This window comes from Pholcus phalangioides, unplaced genomic scaffold (genome assembly GCF_987345545.1).
Source record: "Pholcus phalangioides strain wild (caught in Gottingen) unplaced genomic scaffold, Ppha-v1.0 ptg000017l_1, whole genome shotgun sequence".
NCBI lineage: Eukaryota > Metazoa > Arthropoda > Arachnida > Araneae > Pholcidae > Pholcus > Pholcus phalangioides.
Window position 1 is genome coordinate 6,040,310 of NW_028301610.1, and position 24,397 is coordinate 6,064,706.

A 24,397-nucleotide genomic window follows, 5' to 3' on the forward strand; every position below is an offset into this window, starting at 1 on the left:
AATATCCCTACAGAAATCTCGAAATCAAAAATTAAAAACTATTGTAATTTAAAATCATATTTCATAAAATTAAAATCAAGAAAAATTTCATTACAAAAAAATTACTCAAAACACCGTGCTAAGATTGACATGCATTACTGTTTCTTAAATCTCAAACACACTTATGATGTTTTTGATCAGTTTTGAATAAAGATTTGAAAATAGGCAGTTCGTTTGAAATTACCCAGTTTTGATAAAGATTTAAAATAAAAAAAATGCTTTATATATAAAAGCTTAAACAAAAAAATCATGTTTTGTTGTTCTGTTTCTATATAAAAGCAAAAAGTCAACAAAGCATTGAGCTCAGCTCTTTTGAAAAAAATCAAGTTTTTTCAGAAAGAACAACATTAAATGCGGGTAAAATGGTTTTTCCGCATTTAATGCTGTTCTTCCCAAAGTTTCCTCCGAGTTTTGAATTTGAATATCTCTGTCAATATTGCACTAAGAAAACATGGAATTTGTTTTTGGCATCAGGAGAGACAGGGCAACAACTTTCTAATTGGAAGTTATAGGACAGGGGATAGTACAAAAATTCAGATTTTTTTTATTTTGTGACACACTGTATTTTAACTCTCAAAACTGGTACAGGGTAATTTTTGAACGCCTTTCGAGCATTTTTCGAATTAGAATCATTCCTCTACGATGGATGGTTGATGAGATAAAGGCCATATTAGCACTTACAGGACACCCTGTATATAGATAATACTGAATTCTGATGTTACTTACAATAACTATGAATTCTTTCGAAAATACTACAGTAAATAGAAATGAAACACCTTTTAAGTGAGACACAAAGGTTACTAGGGAAACAACGTAACCATACCCAAAATGAGAAGCGAACAACAGCTAGACGCGTTTCGGAACTGTATGAAGTTCCTTCTTTCAGTAGCAAAGAAAAATTAAAAGATAAACACTCCTTATAGTGGAAGTTACACGCTGTTCAAGACAGAGTCGAAAAAGGATGTTTATCCTAAATATTTATATTTTTCTTTGCAACTGAAGGAACTTTATACAGTTCCAAAACGCGTCTAGCTGATGTTCGCTTCTCATTTTGGGAAATAAATTTTCAACAATTATTTACAATGATACTTAATTCTAATGTTTCTTATACAATCCCCAAAGCAGAATATGCCGAAATCTGCGACGTACGCACAGAAGAATTAGTGCTACTGCAGAACAATCTAGAAGAGTTTTAAGAAAAATTTAGAAAATTTTAGCAGGGCCGCAACTAGTGGAGAGCAATGGGGTCTAGTACTGCTATCGCTGGACTAGAGGGTGTGCCAATTTCACCCTTTAATCTCTCCTTCAACATTAAAAAGGGGGCGTAAACAACATTAAAAGGGGGCCTGTGCTTGTCCCGGCCGACAATGCATCTAGTTGCGGCCCTGTATGAAACTGTCATTCATAAATTTAAGTTTGAAATAATTTCGCAGCAAGATCGTAAGTGCAGTGTTTTTCTGTCAGATTTTAGCAACACCTTTCAAAGTTGAGAAATACCTCAGGTATGCGTGATCATATATTCTGTTTTCAGGGGTGCGTTAGCCCAGGTCGATAAGATACACTCGCCTAAAGAGCCAAAGGATGTTTAGAGGTGTCACGAGTTTGATACCCGGTTCGTCCTTGTCAGGAAACTTTCCAGACACAGGGGTACAACAAAAATGGTGACATGACCGCAGAAAAAATTGCTACCACAGGGAGTCCCCCATCGAGGGGTTAGCGCACCAACCTCTCGATGAGTATAAAAAACAAGCCTGCCGTTCGAAATCGGCAATAAATTGTAGGCCCCGGTCTAATTAGCCCTCGTGTGCAGAAAATGACCGTGGTGCGACAAAAGTGATCAAATGATATTCTGATTTGAACATTGTCCCGTAACTCAGTGGTTTTCCGCATTTTGTTACCAACGGCCCAGTCTTGCCCAATTCATGGTTCATTTGCGGCTCCCCAGAATAGTTTGGTAGAAACTTTTACTTATAAAAGAACCACTTCAAAAAAAAATAAATAAATAAGCATACAAATCAATATCTCCAGCTTGTCGCGACGCCCCTGACCAAGGACGGAACTGGAGGGGGGGGGCGAGGGGACAACTGCCCCAGGTGGAAAAATTTAAGGGGTGGAAAATTTCAGGTGGAAACAAAGAACACTATTTAAACATTATCGAATTTTAAAATGGTGGGGGCGGCAAAAATCCTAGTTACAGCCTTGCCCCTGACAAGATAGCTACGCCCCATGAGCCACGGCGCACACTTTGAGGAAACACTGCCGTAACTCATAGTTATTGTTCCACTCATTTTCATCTCAGCCGAACATAGTTTAGGGGGAGGGTAAGACAAAAATTGATGGCAGAAATTCACGTAAAAAAAATTCAAGCACTCTTAAAAGCACTTGAAAATGATTATAATGTTTTCAAGGACTTTTAAGACTTGAAAATGAACTTTTTTCCCAAGGATTTTCTAGGGGGATACACCAAAGCTTGACAAATCCCAGACTCCAGGACATCATGGCGACTAGAAAATCGATATTGGCACCAAACATTCTCTGCATGTGATTGCTAGATTGGAAAATCACAGGATGACAAAAAGAATTTCCTATTTCACTGCAGTGTGCCTTTCGACATGAGAAAAGGAGGTGGGTAACACTCCAGTTTCCCAAACTTTTTGTTCCATCCCCACCTTCTGAAAAATTTTTTCTCTCATCGCCCCCCAAGAGGCGATTGATATTGCCCACTTTGGGAAACACTGATCTAACTGATCATAATAATATATTCATAATAATAACTTCAATAATAATATTCTGTTCTCATTTTTCTAATCACCATCACCGAATAATATTACCCCAACTACTTGAGTTGTCTGAGCAATAATTTCATGCTCTGCTCTCTTTCCATAGTTTCATAGTTTCACCTTCCGTAGTTTTGTAATTTTCGAACTCCGGATAATCCAGCCTCGGATAATCGAGGTCCTATTGTACTTTGGATTTCGATAACAATTCTTGTTCCAAACAATGTTTGTCATAAAAGCTTTTGGCCTCAAGAATATCTGTATAAGCCTTTAACATACTCGCGAAATGCTCCCAAAATTAGAGAAACTGTTAATGAGCTATAGTACTTACCAAGAAATACTGTCCAATATACTGTCTAATACAAGTTGAGCCTTGATGAAGGATACAACGACAGGCCTAAGCATAGATGGCGGCAGCCCCGTTTCCAGAAATTTCGTTTGGAGGGGGACCAAAGTGGTAGAACAATATATGGATAGGCCATCTTTTCCCCTCTATTTCAGACATTTTGTCCCATTTCGGGAGGAGGACCTCCCCCCCCCCTCCTCGCTACGTCCTTGGAGGATGGATCTATGACAAAATTTCAAATTTCAAGAAAGTTCTCGCGCCTCCTCAGGGAAACATTTCCAATACATCTGGCTGCCCATTCGTGTGTGTGTTTGTGTTCTTCACACAAATTGGCATGGCTTTTTTTTCGGAATTCGCCTATATATATATATATATATATGTGTGTGTGTTTGTGTATACTCCGCCTTGCTCCGGGCAACACCTTCTGGAGCAATCTTTTCCTTTAGAAGGTGTTGCTCCGGGGTAGTTGTAGAGACGTCATGCTACTGCAGTACAGGCTACTTCAATGATCAAAGCGCTGCTGAAAGGACGCCATAAATGACCTCCCCAGGGGAGTATACTGTACACACAATGAGGAAGGAGATCGTATAGGAAGCGATATATAAAAAAAGAAAGGAGAAAACTGTTCAACAGAATCGTCGAATCCCCCCCCTCCCCACTTCACTTGTTAAATGGTGGGTGGTGGGAACTGGTCGACGAGTCTATTGTTATAATATAGGTATCTGCCACAGCCATAGTACAGAGCGTTCAAGAGGATTTATTATTCATCGATGACATTTTCTTCTCCTGTCACAGTCGATCTACAATCAGCAAAGAAAAAAATTCAATATTTTTTGTGATGGACCTTTTCTGATGCCCTAAGCATGTGCTTTGTTTTCCTCAAAATGGTTAAATCCTGCCTGTTGTGACCCAACGGCTTTTCTTTGATCACTCCGCACGATAGCCGTTGTCCAAGCGCTTTGCCTTGTTCTATCTACCCAGGAAAGCTAGTTGTCTGGAATAAACTACTATATGTTCATACAGTCCAGTAACTAGGCTGAAGCAATCGAGGCATTGTCCTGGGGCCCCGAGAAGGCACGCTACGACCCTGTGTTCATAGAAGAAAAAGGTCACGCTAAACATGGAAAGATAATCTATCAATACATAATTTTTTTGTAATTAATTTTCAATTTAAAATCTTATATAAGGATGACAGCGAGAGAGGCTTGACAAAGTACAATAAAGACCTCGTTGTAACATCAACACTAATTAACGTCATCAAGCATACATTACACCAGGGGTTCTCAACCGGTGCTCCACGGAGCTCCCCGTGGCGACTCGAGGAAAATAATATAAATCAGTAAATTTGATAGATAAATAAAAGAGGCCTACAGGTTCTCTCTGCCATAAAAATTATGTACAAAAAAGGGCTCCTCGAGTCAAACAGGGTTCCGCCATAAAAATTATATACTGGATAGGGCTCCGTGAGTCAAAAAAGGCTGAGAACCACTGCATTACACTATAAACATGCCCCTCACCACTCAGGGGACCGGGACGATTCCTATCTATTATTTTTTTCACACAAAAAATTCACTATAGAGTGGCCCGTGAGCTATGGCCCACCAAAGAACCCAGCCTGAGACCCTGCTGCAGTATTGGGGATGCCTATTATCGTCCCATTTTTTTAGTGCCTGCCAGCATAAGTGAATCTGGATTACTCATTATCAAGTTATCACCCCTTATGGTCATTTTTATGTGGTTCCCTAGTGACGTTATACCGAGGACTTACTATTTATGATTTGTTGAATTCTAAGTAGACAGATACGTTTTGCATATCACTTATTGTGCCCATATTGCGCATGCATTTCACTGTTCATGAAGGGGTGGCCATCCTGCTTCCTTAGGTAATTGAAGGTCCTTAGGTAATTTTTACTTTTTCAGTTGAAGAAATTATTTTTAATTTGTGAGCGATATTTTTCTTATGAATGAGTCTTGTAGCCAACTTATAGCCCCCCCCTGCACCAGCTTTTTATTGAATTTTAGTTTTGTTTCTCATCTTCGAAGCACCCAACCAGACGGGAAGAGGGGGGGGGGGACGTAACTATGATTTTTGCAGCCTGGGGCAAACATTATTTCGTCGCCCTCACAACTTTCAAATTCGATAATTTTATAAAGGTCCTGCCCGAGGGGCTCTTGAACCTTTGAAAATTGTTTATTTATGTTTTATTTCACACATTTTTTATAAATCAATATTATAATTAACTCGTTTTTATTTTATTTCCTTTCCCCCCCCCCCTCCCCAGTCAAATTTTGTTGCACCAGGCTAGAAAAATGTTTTGGTATCGGCCATTCGGTTCTCTGTTGTGAATGGACATTTAGAATACTGTTTTCCCCCAAATATTTTTCAAGAAAACATTGGGAGGATGGGGGTGGGGGGCCTGAAAGTTGTTGGTTTTCCCGTATATATATACGGGACTCAAGTGCGTACGAAGGAGAAGGAAGATGCATTGCATTGCTTTTTCAGAAATTATTATTGGGCGCACTCAGCCCCCTTACAAAATTTCTTGTGGAGGCTTAAATGGCGTCAGCCCCTAGGTTCCGGGGCCTATCCTGTACAGAGTGTCATTTTTTCTTATCTTGGTTTCAATATTATTTACCTTCCGATTCTCACCACCACCACGCATAGGCACTGGAACCTATGGGATGAGGACATTTGAGCCGCCCCCCCCACAATAAATTTTGTAAGGGGGGGGGGGCTGAGTCCCCCCAATAATTTCCGAAAAAACAATGCAATGCGCCTTCTCTCTCCCACGTACTCGCCGAGTCCTGTATATACAGGACAACCAGCATCTTTTAGCCCCCAATGTTCTTTGTGTCGGTGCCTTTTCCACCACACATCTTTGGGCTTCCTTTCATGTTGGCATCATGCGCCCCCTTTCCCTTGGTCACAGTGAACAAAAGAAGAGACACATTTGAGTTTTTCCAGGCAAACAAGAGAGAGAAGAGACCCCTCCCCACTCAAAGAAAGTTCTTTGAGTCAGTCGTGCCTTTGGCAGTAACAGCACAGCCGACTAGACATTCATTGTTTAGTGGGCTATGGTAAAAGGGGGAGTGAAACTGAGGGGACTGAGCGGCAAGAAAGAAATGAGAGAGAATAATTTTGGCATGAACAAGAAAGCCAAAGACCATCGGGAGTATTTAAAAGAAATGAAATTTTGAGCAGATTGTTTCCATTATCTAATTCATAATTAGGACAATTTTTGGTTAAAATTTTTTTTGGTCATAGCGAAATGAGGAAACCATTCACACGAATTTTTGGGGGGGCTTGGGCCCATGGGCCAGATACAAGTTTACGCCTATGCCTGCCACAGATGTGGGTGAAAGGCAAGTAAGTGAATTTCTTGAATGAATCGCTTGGACCATGTTTAATTAAATGCCAGCCTAAGACAATAATTGAATATCCACTTTAATTTTTGGTGATAAATTAACTTCTAACAGGCCATGGTTATGGCGAGTCTACCTACTGGCACAGAATTTCTAAAAGGATGGAAAATTTGTTTTGTTATAAGAAAAGAAACAGATGGTACCTTCAAAAGCGTAATCAAAAATAAGAATATTTCTAAATAATTTTCTGATTACTCTTTCTGGAGCATTAAATTAACAAAAAAAACATTTATTTTCTTTTTGGTTATGATGATTTGGATGCATCAAGATGCGCTGACTGACACTACTAAAAAACATAGACATCTTTCAAGAATTATGGAATTTCCATCTAAAAAATACCATGAAATGTGATCCATAAATGCTGAAATTGAGATTTATTGCAGCAAACAGTCTTCAAATAGACATATAAGTTCAAGCATCTTCCTTTTGAGGTAACCTTCAATGGCTCTACATAGAGCAGTGCTTTATTATTTTGACTTACATAACAGTAGTTCCTCCCACTAACAATTGTTTTCAGATGAGAAGACAATGTGCCCATGGAGCAGAGAGTAAATCAACAAACACGAGATTTAAAATATGAAATATTTTGTTCTATTAAAATCCCTGTATAAAACTATTGATTTGTTTAAATCAAAAAAAAAATAAATAAATGGAGATGAAGTATGCTGTTAATATATCAATACGTCAATAATCTACAAATATAAAAATGGAGGCAAAACCGATGATGGATGCGCATACATTATATTTTGATAAATATATCCCCTATAAATTGGTAATTGCATAACATTAGATTTTGAAACATGAAACAATAACATATTATAACAAATACGAGAGCAAATTATCATTCCGCACTGACTAGCTATATGATATAAAACCATGTAATAAATTTTTCTAAAAAGTAATGAAGGTATTTATATAGTTAAAAATCTATTGCACTTTCGCAGCAAATGTTTGTGTAGGATATGACTAAACAGGTTTATTTCAAAAACCTGAAATAATTTATGCATCATGTATCATTAAGATTAGAAAAAAATCACATGATACTGGAAATAAAAAGTGTTATGCAATAATAACTAAAAAAGTTATTGATTTTGAAAAATATATCTTTAAAATAAATCTTTTTGTGAAATCACACACACACATAAACACATTTAAATACTATAGAAGCTTACCGTTTGCAAAAGTGAACAATTTTTTTAATAGATAAATTTAAAATTTTGTTCATAAAAAATAACATTTCATACTTACGCCATGAAACAATTTGGTTGCTTAACATTTTTTTTTAAATAACAGGAATATTTACATATAAAACTGTAACATAAAAAGGTTGTTCATAGCAGAAAAATATGAGCAAATTCTGACACAAGTAAGCTCAAGCTGCATACATGACTTAGAAAAAAAACAGTTTTAGAACAGCATTACATTATAAAAGTTTTAGAAAAGTTCTTTTATAAAACTTTAAAAATACAACCAATAAGTATATTGGTTACATTTCAACATATTTAATCAATAGGAATAGGCTTATTGGTTGTTTGGGGGTTCAATTTTTTTTCCTTCTGAAGAGGGGGTATGTTTTTTTCCTGCAAAATAACACTGTAATCTGGGCTTGAGGGGGTGGGGGGTTACAACCTCCCCCTCTGCGTACACCAATGAAGCCATGATCAAAAATTGAGAAAAGAGCCATATGTTTCATGAAGAATGTTTGCAGCTTTAGCAAACATCTTCAGTGGTTAGCACACAATAATCAGAAATCCTAATAACAATATTTCTTCCTCTTGATTGGAGTGTTCCAACTGTTTTCCAATGAATCTTCCAAAGCGAGATCTGATGCCTATTCAGTTTGAGCTCTTCTTTGTGGTTAAAATGATTGGAATTTTAGTTTTGACTGAGAAATTTTTACTGGTCCATTTTCTTTTGTTTAAAATGTTAACTGGAATGACAAACTGTCTTTGAAAGAGTACTTTATCTTGAAAATGGATTTTGTGGATTTCTACATGACAATATTTCACCTTTCCACTGACCTATAAGCAACAATTTATTTTGTGTTTTATACCATATGTATTTACACTTCTTTTTGTGGTTCTTATATAAACAGCTTCTTCAGAGGAACACTGAATTTCGCACACACTAGAAGAAATTAGTAGCTTAATACAGTCAGTGTAACATGTTAGAAACCCAGTGACATCTAATAATATGTCCAAGACTATTTCTCTGTGTGGCTGTTATATGACAACTATAAAAAAGAAAAGTAAAACATGCGGCCAAACATAATATAGATTAAAACCAGTAAAAACAATGCCGTCTTGGCAAATATGAAAATTAAATCCAAATGATAGTGTAAAAGTTACTAAAAACCGCCTGGCAGTAGAGTGGTTAGGGAACTAGCTTCTCACTGTGCTGGTCTGGGTTCAAATCCCGGTTTGAGCATGGATGTTTCTGCTAACTTAACACTAACAAATTCCCTGGATGAATCGTGCAGATCCCTTGGGGAATACACAGAGATCACGTTATTAAAAAAAACTATCCTTACAAAACTATCCCTTTGTTTTGAAACTATTTATTCTCATATTTGACAAGCAATGTTGTTTTTACTAGTTTTATTCATCTTGTGGCAAAATGTTTTGTCTTTTTCATGGTGTAGATTATTGCTTAGGTCAGTGCAAATAGTGGCAGGCCATACTTTTGGAGTGTGGATCTACATATTCATTTGAAAATACAAGCTCTACAAAAACTGCCCAATATTCCACTTCTTTGAATTGCCCCAGTGATATATAAGCATTTGAATATTTCAGACCAAATAAGGCTCATGATAGACAAATAAGACCAAATAAGGTCTTTTAGAAAACCAGAGAGAAGAGCTGTCATTTCCATATTGCCAAGATATATAGAAACACTCCAATTAAAAAGGAATTGACACAGTATTGTAAAAACTAAATTTTTAATTAAAAAAAGTTTGTGACTTCTTAAAAATTTATGCACTGCAATTCACAGAGAGACAGTTTATTACTCAAGAAATATGCTTTAAAGTAAATCTTCCTTAACTAAAAAATAATGTGAATGAAAAAAAGAATTTTTTGTGCATTTAAAAAATCAAGAGGAAGAAATATCTGTTTAGATTTGTGATTACTGCTATTTGCTGGAGATGGTCTTGCTCCAAACTCTGAATCATGGTATTAACAGCAGAGGAGAATCACTGAGTTATCAGAATAAAATTATGATAAACAGCTGGCTTGAAATGATCACTTTTTCTTTTTGCCATTAAACAGACAAAATCAATTTAAAAGTCAAAGCTTTATTTTTCCATTTATAAGCATAAAAATTAATGGCTAGAAACTTGGTTACAGAGTCTTGACAAAAAAATATTGTCTTTCATGAACATTGTTAAAAAATTTAACAATTCTTATATATATATTTCACAAAATTTATACAGCACTATGTTTTTCAAAATGGCAAATTTGTTAGTATTAAAGAATATAAGGGCCAGTAAGATAAGCTTTAACATGCAGATGAAGCTTAAAGCAAAAATATGACATTTCAATCTATTCATTACGCAATTATGTATTTTATTTTGAATGTATTTATGAAAAAAGGCACTACACTTTTTATGAAAAAACAGTCAAAGTTATATCTATCTCAAAGTGCTTTACGACATATACATGATATTATTTTGAGATTTTGAGTCAGTGCTCAGGGTTACAACCAGATACGTGATTAGCCAGGGCAAGCATACATTTTGTTGCCTCACTAAAATGTTGACAAATTTGTGCCCCCTCTGGTCTCACACCCATGGCACCAGACCCACCTGCAGCCCTGCATTGAGTTATCACAAATTTTAATTATAAAACTCTGATTTATGGCAAACATGTAACACAGAATACTAGAATTACTTTCAGATACTGTACCAAGAATAAGATTTATAGAAGCTTGACTGTAATTACATAGGCAAAGTCAACAAGGCGTTCTTTTTTGCTAAGTTCTGAAATGACACAAAAAATACAGATTTGTGCACTTTAAAAAATTGTCAAATTTTATCTTCTCATATATATTTTTGAATTTATTTTTAAAATTTATTTTTCATTAGTATCTTCATCTCAAGCTGGACTCCACCCACACAAGCTCAGTAAATAATCTTTTGACTTTAAGCTTTCCTACTTTTACTTTCACTCAAATCAGGTGGCAGAATCTTTCATTTGCCATTGTGAGCTGTGTCATAGCATCGTACTACTTTGTTCATCTTCTTTAAGCCTTTCTCTGATCTGAATGGGGGATTGTGCAACTTATGATTTCATTAATTCTCTTTATTTTTCACTGTTGAAAGTTTAACTAAGACATTTAACTTTAAGTTTTTCTGACGCTCTGAGTAGAATGCGGCCATGAGCTTCATTGTGAATATTGTTTGTCTTGATGGATGCTATCACCCCTTTAATTTTGTTGAAATAGCTTGTATGCATATTACATCTGTATATATTTGCTCACTGTGTTGTGCGTTTTTATCAGATGCTTTACAATTGCACTGAATAAGCAAACCTTGGTTAAATAAATAGAAATAGTAAAAACAATGATCATGAAGAAACTCAGTTGATGCCTTCTACAGCATATGATTTTCTCTCTTGTGCAGTTAAATAGTCATTCTTTGTATATGTTCAATGCAAATCTCTCTCGATTTTGCACAAAAAAATCTTAAACTCAAATTTCCATGTGGTCTTTTCATAACCTGATTCTTACTGCACATAGGTCATAGATTGGAATATGTCCATTTGATGCTATATGTACTGTATAATATAAATCATATACTTTTTATTCCCTACTAGAGAAAATATCAGTTTTCTTTCTTCTCAACGTTATCAAGGCTCTCAACCAAGGCACTCACAGAAAAATATACAATTATTTCACATAATAGTAATGCTTTCAATGAGGCCCCAAGAAAAAGTCGGCCCTGAGAAGGCATGCTACGGTCCTGATCCTTTTCCTGAAAGGGCTTCAAGAAAAGCATTGTCTTAGAAATCATGTATATAATATGTGGATTTATATAACTTGAGCTGACCTAGTTTATTGGAGACATGTGGGGAAAAAATAATTCATATAGATTGATGTGTATTAAAAACACTTGATGAGACATATGGTTTTCTGTTGCAACTATCATTGAATGCAATGGGGCTCCCATTCCAAAAGGGATTAAAATATTATTGCACTTTTATAATAAACAAGCAATTTGATGTTATGAATAAAAAAACACTAAAGTATAGAAATATAAATTCCTAATTTTTCTAATGTCAAATAACGACAATGAAAAATTATAGCCCAAAGCTATAAAAATTATGGTTTTACATTGTCTATATAAATATTAAAATGAGAAAAATTATAAATTGATATTATAAAGTTCAATTATAAAACCCAAGAAAAAATGGCTTAGAAAACATTTCTTCAGGAAAATATCTTCGCACATAAAAATAAACACACATATAGAAACAAAAAATTTGAGCATTTTTCCTTCTCAAAACAATTTTCTTTTTATAAGAAAAACTATCCTGAAAAAAAAAATAGACTATTAAAATTAGGATCAATCTTTGGTAATGAAAATATAAACACTTTCCAAAATGAATAGAAGTTAAAATATTAACTTAAATAATAAATGCTATAGTAACATACATCACTTTGTTTTGTACTGCAAAAATTGACAACATATAAGCCATATGAACAACAACCGTGATAACAAACAAAATATCACATAACACTTTTAAATAAAACTTATAAACTTTAATTAAAAAAAGATAAAAATTTGTCTTAAGTAAGTTTTAAAGAATATCCACATCTTCAGATCTGAACGTCTTATTATCACTTCTCTGCTCATTTTCTGGACGGACATCGTATTCCTGAACGTGGCGAAAACCTTTGGCACGTCGAAGTTCTTGAGCAATCATTATTTCATTAGTAATGAAATTTTCATGCCTTATTTTTTCTCTGAGTTTTTTTGGCACATCAGGTATCAGCCATCTCACCAAAGTAGTTGTCATCAGGATAACATTCTGAACAAATAAATCAGAAAGGTGAATGAAAATAATTTATCAAGATTGATAACAAACTCTGAGTAATATATTTGTTTTTGCGTAAAATAAATACACATCCAATATATATAAATTTGTTTGAAAAAAAACATGACAGTTATACAAAAGACAGAACCAAAAGAAAAAAAGATCAAAACTTTTCAAAAATACAAAAACTTTACCTCAAATATTAAGACAAAAGCTAAGCGCACAGCAAGAAGATGCCAATATATCTCATTAAATTCATATTTGTCGTTAGACCATGGTGGATCACGAAAGTCTCTATATCTGTTGAATTACACTAACATTAGTTTGCATCATAAGAGTAAGTTATATAAATCTGAATTGTGAAAAAATTACATACAATAAATAATTTTCAATTGCTTGTATGAAAGAAACATTTACTTAATTATTATTATTAATTATCTATTGTTGAATATGTGAGGTGTCACAAATTTGATGTTGAGACAGCTATTTTGACAAATCATTATGCAGACAGATAAATTTCAACTGGTTTAATACTGAAATAATGATTACGTGTGACCTGCTTGTTGATCACCACTCATGCTACTGTTGCCATCTTCTACATTGTAATACTTAGGTTTCTGGTGTTACTAGATATATTAGTACTTTATAATTATTGATTCAACTAATATTTATTATTATTATAATTCTTTTTATTTCAACTGGTTTTTTACAAATGAACTTTTTTGATTCCACATTCAAGCATGATCGTAAACACAGAAAATCAAAGGGAAAAATTGTTCAACGTGAACAAATTCTATAGTATTCTTTTACCATTTAGAAATAAATAAACAAGCAGGTACTAATTATAAATATTTAAAAAATGAGCAAAAGTACCTTTCTGTAATCTTTTTTTTATGTTTTTAGTATATAAACTTGAATTATTTTTCTAATTGTACCATAATTTTTTTGTAAAAATGCTGCATCTCACACAGCTTTAAAAGTTAATTTTTTGCTCTTGCGGATAATTTGATGATATACGGCCAATTCAATAACCTTTTTTCTCTTGTAATTTTCAATTAAGTTCACTTAATGTTCAATTAATAAATTTGATTATTATTTTTAATTTCTGGAAAATGATCAAAAGAAATTTAATTTTTATATTTTTAATGAATGTGGATTATTTTATACTAGCATTTCATTTTATTGTTAGCCATGAAACCATAGAAATCTACTGGGATCAAAATGATCCCATATCGGAAATTTATGAAACTTTCTGATCCCTGGAATGCAAGATTTAATTGTATCCAAAAAGGTTACAAATCGAGGCCAAGTATGAGATTGGAAGGTATACTTGAGAGGGGCTTATTAATTTTTGTCCTGAAGATTTTGTCTTGAAAATTAAACAAAAAACAACGCCATATTCTACTATATTCTACTACCATATTCTACTTCTATTATTCAACGCCATTACCTACTGAAGCATATATCACAATATTAAACAGGATTCCTGCGAGCTAACTAAAGACAAAAGATGATAAAGTACCTTGCTCTAAACAAGTCCGAGATGATTTAGCAAGTCAAAAATTCAGTAGCCAAAAGAGTTATTTCTCAAGTACACATACAAATAACTGACAATGCCAAGTCTCATTACTCAATCATGGAATGGAGAGACAGAAACTTCTGAATGAAAGTAAGTTTTTTGCAATCTGTATAATACAGGAAGGTAGCCAGTGTGGAAAGTACATATGTAATTAGTTCCTTGTAATTTTCCTTTGAAAACTTTTTGCTGCATATATTTCTAAATAAAGTAAAAAGTACATGTGGGGCATATATACTCCAATTCAGTTTGATTTTGAATAAAGCACAAATACAAAACCAAAATACAGTGACACCCTGGGTAATGAAGTTAATTAGTTCCATACACTCGTAAGTCGAAAACTGTTAGCCAAAATGTGATTTCCCATAGATTTTTATAGAAAATAATTTAATTTGTTCGAAGCACTGCACAAAATTTAAAGATAAGTCTTATAAAACACTGAAGAAGCACCATGAAATAAAACCAAAACTGACTAAAAGTCAGGATTATGAGGCAATCTAAAATCGGACATATAAGAATTTGAAAGAAAATGAGAAACTGAAGAACATTTTATATTATACTATGTAGGCTGATTAGTGACTCAGGTTCATAGGCATCGACATCCATTTGCGATTTGATCAGCTCATTTCTGTGTCTCATACATGCAGATGAAAAAGAGAAGATTCTAGAATGTATACACAATTCAGTTTGATGATAAGAGTCTTACACTGAAAGAACGTGTATCCAGACTTCAGTTTGATGTCAAAAATTATACTGTGTGTACTGAAATCATTCAAGCTTAGGCATCCCTTTTTTTAATGCATTTTCTCTCAGCTTAATCTTTTATTTTACATGAAATGGTGCAAAAACATTATAAAAAAGTGAATACACATCTAGAAAGTGATTATGAGGTGGAAAATGGATTTATTAGGCTCAAGTGTGACAGTAATTCTGATGATGATCTGTGCGAAATTTCAGCGCACAGTGCGGCTGTGTTAAGTTACCATGTGCCTTCATATCAACAAAAATGTTGGTTAGCTCAATCTGTATTTGTTAGCAGAGGAAAATCTTTGTTAGCCAAAAAATTCGTAAGCAGAAGCATTCGTTATCCAAGGTATCACTGTTTACATTAAAAAAAGAAGTTATAAAAATCACCTGCATAATTGAACTTCAGCACCAGAACTGTTTACAAACAAGGGTCGGGGGGTGACATAAGAAGGAAAATCACTTGTATTAAAGTATGCTAAACTATAATTGACAAAACCAGTCAAAGAACGATCTTCAGTTACAGTCCACTTGTAGACCAAGCGTGGTATCATATCAGATGTAAAAGCAATTATTATGCCCTGGAAAAAAGAAATTCAATTTGTTGGAATTCTCAATTAGCAGTTCATATGATTTTATTTTGAATATATTTCATCATAATATTTTCTCTCAAGTTGGTTGATATCTTATATGAAAAATTAATGCATAGTGGTACTTACATTAGACAGAACTGCTAATTTTCCAATTGAGTCTAAAATACGATACCATATACCTGAAAACATGAGACGTGAAATGTGTTCATGAAGACTTTTATGATAAGCACAATAAAAAGATTACACAATTGCTTTGCATAATAAATACTGATTGAAGATCAATCATAACTTTCCTGAGATTTGTGATTTTTTAACTTGCCAATATCAGACTGATTTTTAACCATACCCAGGGCTCCCACTCAAAAAATGAGAAAAGGTAGGAAAACGCAGGACTAAAAAGTAGAATGGGGGAGGGTAACCCCCTTAGACAACATAATCATAGCATAGTGGAAAAACAATTTTTTTTTGAAGGAAAAAAAATTTCAAATTTAAAAAAAAAAATTTAATTTTCAATTAACTTTTTTTTTCCTAGCACTATTTCAGTTTCCTATAAGATTGACTCAAACCAAAGCAAAATGATAAATGACTTGGTTACAAAACCAATTTTTGGCGAAAACAGTGTACTAGCAACCACAGATAATTCTTTGCTGTCTCTCCTCATATAATTATATTACATTCTTTTTTTTTTTGGAGTCTTCCAAAGTGCAGAGCTTGTTGACTTTCTTCGACAATGCACAGCAAATTTTGAAGACATACATTTTTTAAGAATGATGCTCCTTCGAGACCACTTTCAAAAACACAGTGTGCAAAATGTGCAGATTACAAGATCCGATATAAATAAGGCAAGGTGAACCAGATAGTTTTACTGCATTGTCCATAATTTTTTAAAGGGATTTGTTCACATTTTACTGTTCAATGCCAGTGTTGACAAATGAAACACTTCCATTTCTAGCTCTTTGCTGAGCATTGTAAATATTGTTTATGCCTCTTCATGCCTTAAAAATACAGAAGACCACTGAATGCTATTGGGTAGCACCAGAATCATCAAACCTAGAATAGGCCTATGTATCCAACTTCTTTGAAATGCAAACTGTTGTTTCACCTATTTGCACCGTAATTTTGAATGAAGAATGTTAGTTACTGTCCAAGACCATGAAGTAATAAATACAAAATTATTTTCCCATCCAGACAGAAGTTTTTAATGACTACTATACTTGTTGAACCCTCAAACTAAGCAAATGAAAAATTAATCAACCAAATAGTCCACATACACCCCCCCCCCAAAATAACCTAAAAAATGATAAAATTTCTGCTTTGGCAGAATCATTAATTGCATTCTTCAACATTTGTAATATTTGGCAATATATCAATGATTTCCTGCTCAATTAAAATCAATTACACAAATTTTGTCAATAGGATTTGGTGGAAAAGTAGGACAAAAACTAGAAAGGACAAAACCGAGAAAGTAGGACATTTTACCAAAAAGTAGGATGAGTGGGAGCCCTGCATACCTCTTAATTCAAGATACATACTTTCAAATGAATACATTAGCACTCAACAACCTGTTGAATGAATTGAACTTGGTAGTGGTGACACTAGAATAACCAAAATTTTTCAAACTATCTGGAACAACGGAAAGTGGCCATTTAGACCGCAATAGAAAAAGTTTGATATAAAATATTTTTCTTCAATTTTTTTTTTTAAGCTGGATATATTCAATTTCTTTATCATATTTTTTCTTATATCAATCTAAAATACTAGTTGCTTATGATAAACATCAAACTTTGATATTTATTCTCTCATCTTTATTTTTTCCCGCTCCTGCAAACTTTAAGATAACAAGGTTCGATAGTAGCATTTTTGTTTTCCTTCTTGCAAGTTAATTTTTCCTCATCTATCTCAATAGAGTAAGCAAAAAATCCAAATAAACTACCAGTTTCTGTTTGTAGATTCAGAAAACAATGGTTTAAAAACTTGGAGTGTGCAAAAAATTAAATATTTGCAAAAGTAAAATAAAAAATTTTAAACTTTGAGCAATTTCACTCATTTAAATGCTTTTACCTAAAAAATACAAGTTCATGAAATATGCGATACACTTTTTGCTTTTTAATAATGTTTTAAAGCAAAACTATAATTTAATATGCACACAAACCTATATTTTTAACACGAACACCCACGGGTCTCTTGTACGTTGTCACTAATTTCCTTGCATCTAATCTGATTTCTAGAATATTGTTGAGCAGTGCAAAAAAAGGGGCAAGAGGAAATGCTGCAACAAATATAGTCACAAAACCAAACTGGAGAACTGTAAAGAAAATAAAATTGATTACAAATTACACTTGAATGACAAATCTAAGATGGGCAGGTTATTTGTGTACTTTTTCTAACTGAAAGTACACTTCCATGATAAATTATTCAAGATAAAGGTGTATAAGGATTTAACTTTACATTGTACATGCAAGGTTAAATAAAAACAATAAAACTCTAACTAAACTAGTGGTTCTTGATGTTTTACTGGACCACAACTCCCAGTATACTCTGAATCACATTCTTGCACCCCAGTAAACTTAAAATACATTTTCACATTTCTTCAGATAAGTCAATTCGCCAAACTCTGATACCTCAAATATCTGTTTGAGTCGAAGTTTTCACTCAGTCCTAGAACTTTTTATGTATTTTAGTGTTAAAATTTTCCCTTTCAACTCAAAGTTTTCTTCCTTTAATTCAAAGTTTTTGGGAATGAGAGAAATAGCATTTAGTAATGTAATTTAGCATTTAGAGAAACAGAAGTTAGCATTTGGAAATAGAATTTAGTACATATTTTTTATCATTTAGCAATAAGATTTAGCACTCAGCAGATTCATTCATCTGCTAGTAAAAAGTGAATGACTTTCTCACGAAAGGACAAAAAATAGAGAGGCAGTCAAAAATCATTGCATTTTTGACAGAAATAATCTTGTATACATTTTATTTAATTCACTTCATTTATATGAGTATCATGTATGTGTTCGTTTCCATAATACAATATGATTGTCTAGCTTATTTCTATATCTTGTCATTCAATAATTAAATATGATTAAATGAAACAACTTATCTTTTCAAATTTCTTCATCTAAAGTAGTTTGACATATTTTAGTAATATGATATTTGTAAATAGTACTGTAAATATTTCAGTATCTTCCTTTACCACTCTGAAATCGAATTTCAATAAGTCGAACTAACTGTAACTCGAAGTTTTCTGTTGGCCGCTGCACATTCATTATCAAAATTTGACTGTACATCATGGAACATTTTTCAGCTTTCACCAAACTCTCTCACACCCCCAAGATTGTGCTCCCACATGCCTGGTTAAAAACCACTGATCTAAACTATACTCAAAATTTTTATAAAACATTCAATGTTGTGCAAAATGTCTAGCAATGAAAAAATAAATAAATAAATTTTTCTTTTTTTAAGAAAATACTTATTTCTTCGTTTTATAGGCTGTTAATCATTGCCAACTTTATTTATAAGGGAAGAAAAATTTTAGTAATATCCTTTTTTTTTTTTTTTTTAACTCTTTCTACTTTCAAAGGATTGAATGAAATCATTGCCTGAATTCACATACTCATTTCAAGATATTCAAAGAACAGATGAGTAGGACCCCAATCCGCTAACACATAATCTTCTTCCCAGCGAGTATTAACATGTTTCTTTTTATTTCGACTTCCCCAGCGCCGCTTCTTTATCATGTACCATTGATATAGCCAAGAAAACCATCTATGTATGAATGAGAAACAAATTTATGGATAATTAATTTGATCACAGAATATATTCAAAGAAAATTTAAATATTCAAAAAAGTGTTTAAGGCCGGGATTACACTAACAAAGTTTTGACAAAAGATCTTTTACTAAACCTGAAAAAAAAACAATAAGGCTATTGGTTACATTCACTCGAATATAACCATACACTTATTAGTTGTATTTTCAAGTATAATAAAAAAACTTTTGTGTGTGTGAAAGAACTTTTTAAAACTTTATAGTGTAATCTTGGCATTACAGAGCAGATTAAAAAATAAGCATTTTTTATGATTATCAGATATATGCATAGGTATTTTTAAATGCATGAAAAAGAAATATTGTTTTTTATATAATTGAAACATTTATTGTGGCTGGCATCTGACTCAAAAATAAGATGAAATTATACATTGGTTAAACATAACAGATTTTAATAAATTCAAAATTTTAACAGTTAACACAGAAATTGAGTCAATTTTGAGCTAAACTGTTGCTTCATCAGGAGGTGAAGATGAACTGCTTGGTCTACATGATCAGAACTTTTTTTTGTTGAGTCAATAATATACTCAAGACTATAAATGTATATGCAGATAACAGACAACTTACCAGCCAGGTTATGTTATAAATGATTGGTCACAGATTTATTGCAAGTAGGTTTTATTTTATATTCATGTATGTATTTGGTTCATTTGTATATTTTATAGGCATTTGTGACAGAAATAGATCAGAATTCAAGCAAATTATGTAATATTTACTGCAATTAAAAAAATGTTTTTTATTCCATTATTTTATATTGTATAAATAATTACTAAATCAAATTGGTCTCAAGTGTGAGTGGTGATAAATCAGAAACTGCCTGAATACTAATATGCATAAGAAGGTTGAAATTCTGAACAGAATATGGAATGCAAATAACCGTGATGCTTACACTCATCATATGCAAGTTTAGTATTTTTTTCTTTCAGCTTTTCAGATCAAAGTACATAAAGACATGGTTGAAATGTTTTACATAAAAAATTGTATTGTTTTTTATGTAAAACAATGCATATATGTATACTACTATATATATTGTGTTCTACTACATATATATAGTACAACACATCATATATATATGGGGAAAAAATCACTAATAAGAGTATAGAATTAAAGAGATGTAAAAAGAACAACCTTAGTTTCATTGGGTTACAATAAAGCTTTGCAATGATGAGGAGAGAGGAAAAAACAAAGAACTTGTTTGAATTTACTCCACTGATGTTTGGACCAATATTACGTCCTTGATCGTTAAGTGGTTAGAGAGTCATTTTTTTAAGTCACTATTTCTTTTATTTATTTACTTTCATTTCATACCTTATTTTAACATAATTATGCATGCAAATTAGTAATAAGCTTAGAATATAGAAAACTTACGGGACAGCCATTTCTACAATGTTGTTCAGTGCTTGCTTACCAACCATGATTATTGCAAGTTGAATAGTTAATTCCATCAAACACCCACCAGTACCACACTGCCAATGAGAAAAAGAAGCAGGAAACACCATTAAAACGGAAGTTTTAATTCCTTGAGTGATATTATCTGCTTTCAATGCAGAACTGCATAATTTTCATTGAATTTTAATACCTATGAACTTCACTAATATTAAGTAATTGAAGATAGACCATGTTTGTGATCTAAATTATTTGACATTATTATTCACAATGCATTTTTTGTACTACAATGAAACCTTGATTTATCAATTCCTCATTAAATGACTTCCAAGATTTAACAATAAAATTAAATGGTCCAAACAGAATTTCATAGAAATCAATAGCATCTTGCTTCCTGATAGCAACTAACATTCTTAATTTAAGGATTAAATTTGAAAGTCTCACTTTTCGAAAAAAACATGTTAAAACACAATTTTTTTCACTGCTAATTTTGGTTTTTAGTTTTTTAATACAGTCAAACTCAGTTATAATGACATCAAAAGAGAACACAAATTTTGTCTTTATAACATTACAACTGAGGTTGATGTTTTTAAGATAATTTAAGAAAATCAGATACAATTTATATACCTAGCATGAAGTTATGTCATTATGATAAATAAGTAATGCAACCATAAACAAAGTTTTGTTTAAAAATAATGATAAACTCATGTGGCTTATACACAAGCTTCAAATTTTTTGCCGATTTGGTAGTCCTCAAGTGAAAGGATGGGTTACACACAATGATAATTTTTCAGAGAAATTAAGGCAAAAGAATGCCTTAATTCGAATTAGCCTGCTCTATTCTTTGAAGGAAGTAGGCTTTAAAGTCAGTTTCTGGCATCCCTTCAAATGCTGCACAAAGCTTACTGCATATGTGGATACAGAGGCCAATCACCTGCTTCCGTTCAGTGAAAAAATTGTACTATTAGACAGAAGGGCAGAGAAAGACAATTGCTCCTCACGGTCACTATACACACACCCTCTATGATTCACCCCCTTCATTTGAAGAGCCTGCATCCGTTTATGGCTTGCTGAGATAACAATAATATCCATGGGACATGCAGTAGTTTGCTGAAAATACTCCAATAAGGCAGGATTGCAACTAAACACTCTGTTGAGCAAGCTTGCATTTTGGTCCCCAATGTAATGTTGAACAGTTTCAACTTGAATTTGTGTCCCATTTGGTCCAGTCCAGTGACTCCAGGCCTGCTTGCTTTTCCCTAATGTGGGCCCAGCAATAGAGATTTATGGCTTGCAGGCTGCTGATTTTTCTATATACAATCGATCAAAAGAAAACAATGAGCAAGTTGGAGCATTAAATATGTAATAAATATTTCTTTCATTATTGGGTATCAATAGAGGTGGTAATATGGGTTCTGGAAGTTAATATCAGGGCGAATAAACATGCTTTAACAAACAGGATAATTTGGAATAAGATTCCTTTTTAAATTGCTCAAGGTAATTTAAAATTACTCTAGAATGTATAGCTTTCTGAAATTATCAGAATTATCAGGTAGCCACATGTAGAAGTCGCAATGGTCTAACTAAAAGTGTATCATGATTGAAATGATTGATGATATGCATGCATCTTGAATATTATGAGAAATTATTTCCAGCCAGTTGGCGTATATAAAGAGAGAACACATATTGTATCACATACATATAAATAAATGTCCACTGATAAACAGGGTGCATAGAAAAGTTCTTTTGATTTAAAAATAATTTGTGAACAGAAGAGAGAGCTACAGCTATGCAACATAGATAAGAGAGTAATGATAATGAAGTGAATAATAGATATAACAAAGCAGAACCTAAAGAAATTATTAGAGAATAAAAAATTTGAATTTGTGTATAGTCTGCAATTAAAAGCATGTCTATAATGCCATAAAGAATCTTTCTTTATTATATATACTGAAAGAAATGGACTCCACATTATTTGGATAAACATTTGCCAAAGTAATGATAATTGAAGTTCTTGGTTTTTGTCATGTGTTTTACAATTACCTTCATGATCATTGTACGACTTGGTTATTTTCGTACTTGAAAAGTAGAACATAGAGAATTTTAATCACCAATATCTATGTAAATATTCATCTATTACATGGTAAGTTTCTTTTGATATAATAGGGAAAAGAACAAATTTTACTACTAGACTTACTGAGTTGGAAGCCATATACAAATTTTAATTTTTATATTTATCCCTAATTTTATTCACTGCTGTTTGTTGCATTTGAGCAGGCATGGTCTCTATACAATACCCATTTTCCAAGTTGAATAGCTGTATTTCTCTCCATATACACTGCTGGCCACCCAAATTGCAACACCAAGAAAGACAAGAGATATCGCAACAATATTTATTTTGTAGATAACATGTTGACCAAGCATCAAATGATTAAATTTATAGACTTCTGTGAAGTGTGGTTCCTGCCAAAATCAGTAGCCAGAGTAGCCGCCACTGTTGGAGATCACCGCTGCCACTTGCCTCGGCATTGATTCAAAGAAACTTTGGATGTGTTCTTGGGGTACAGCAGACCAAGCAGCTTCCACACGTTGTAAAAGTTGATCTGGTGTGGCAGCTGGGGATGTAATCTGGGTCAATCGTTGAGCAACCATGGACCACATGTTTTCTATTGGCGAAAGATCCGGAGAGCGAGCTGGCCAGGGAAAGCAATTCAATCTGGTGATTGACGAAGAACCTTTGGACAATGCGTGCCACTGCAACGTCCCTTATGGGAGTTGCTTGCCCGGTTCGAAATATCCAGCAATAAAGTGGCAAACGACAAGTGGAAAATGATTAGAAACAAACTTTCGCATGAAATATTATTATTTATTCAATTATATGGGTTAGTTAATTTTAACAATGGATTAGTATATCTTGGAGCCCTCTATTTGACGTTAACAGTAAAGATACTGGCTCACCAATTGATGATCAACAACAGTCAACTTGTGCAGTGATCGGACATCCGATGTTGTTAGCTTTTCCGTAAATACCAGAGGAGTTTTCTCAGTTGAGAACCGGAACACCTTGATCAGTTCCTGGGGGCCTCTCGGTTGAGGGCCGAACCACCTTGCTCAGCTCCGGGGGGCCTCTTGGTTGAGGGCCGAACCACCTTGATCAGCTCCAGGGGGCCTCTCGGTTGAGGGCCGAACCACCTTGATCAGCTCCGGGGGCCTCTCGGTTGAGGGCCGAACCACCTTGATCAGCTCCGGGGGCCTCTCGGTTGAGGGCCGGACCACCTCGATCAGCAATGAAGAACTTTGACTGTGAAGATTGTTTTATATTTTGATTCCGGACCTGCCGGAAAACGGATTCAAATAATGTAGATTATTGCATTTTAACAATTCAGCCTAAGGCCAATAGGTACGGTAGTAAGACGGTGAACCGTCCTACTAGAGGGCTTCAGTTGAACAGAACAAGATTAGACGAACGCAATGTGAGAGACAAAGAGGGAGGAATTTATACTCCCCTTTTACAAGAAGTTTGGGACCACATGTCCTCGCATGGCCTTTTCGCCTCAACAAAATTATCGAATTTGCATATTCATGCGTCACTATTATAAACATTACAATTTAATTACATTGGAATCTGGCAACATGACATAATCCGGAGAGCTGATCAGACTCT

The 24,397-nt window shown here is 33.7% G+C and overlaps 1 protein-coding gene across 2 annotated transcripts in view; it reads right to left on the minus strand.

The window, feature by feature from the left end:
• Window positions 1–9,857: 9,857 nt before the first annotated feature.
• The window catches only part of LOC149072158 (anoctamin-5-like), a 66,163-nt gene continuing 51,623 nt past the window's right edge, over window positions 9,858–24,397 (minus strand). For both annotated transcript variants that reach the window (XM_089246174.1, XM_089246175.1), the window contains 7 exons: window positions 20,716–20,813; window positions 19,138–19,289; window positions 17,683–17,835; window positions 15,657–15,709; window positions 15,328–15,518; window positions 12,812–12,917; window positions 9,858–12,611 (listed from right to left, as the gene is read on the minus strand). In XM_089246174.1, coding sequence (XP_089102300.1) covers window positions 12,381–12,611; window positions 12,812–12,917; window positions 15,328–15,518; window positions 15,657–15,709; window positions 17,683–17,835; window positions 19,138–19,289; window positions 20,716–20,813 — 984 coding nt within the window. In that variant the 3' untranslated portion in view covers window positions 9,858–12,380. The remainder of the gene's footprint in view (window positions 12,612–12,811; window positions 12,918–15,327; window positions 15,519–15,656; window positions 15,710–17,682; window positions 17,836–19,137; window positions 19,290–20,715; window positions 20,814–24,397) is intronic.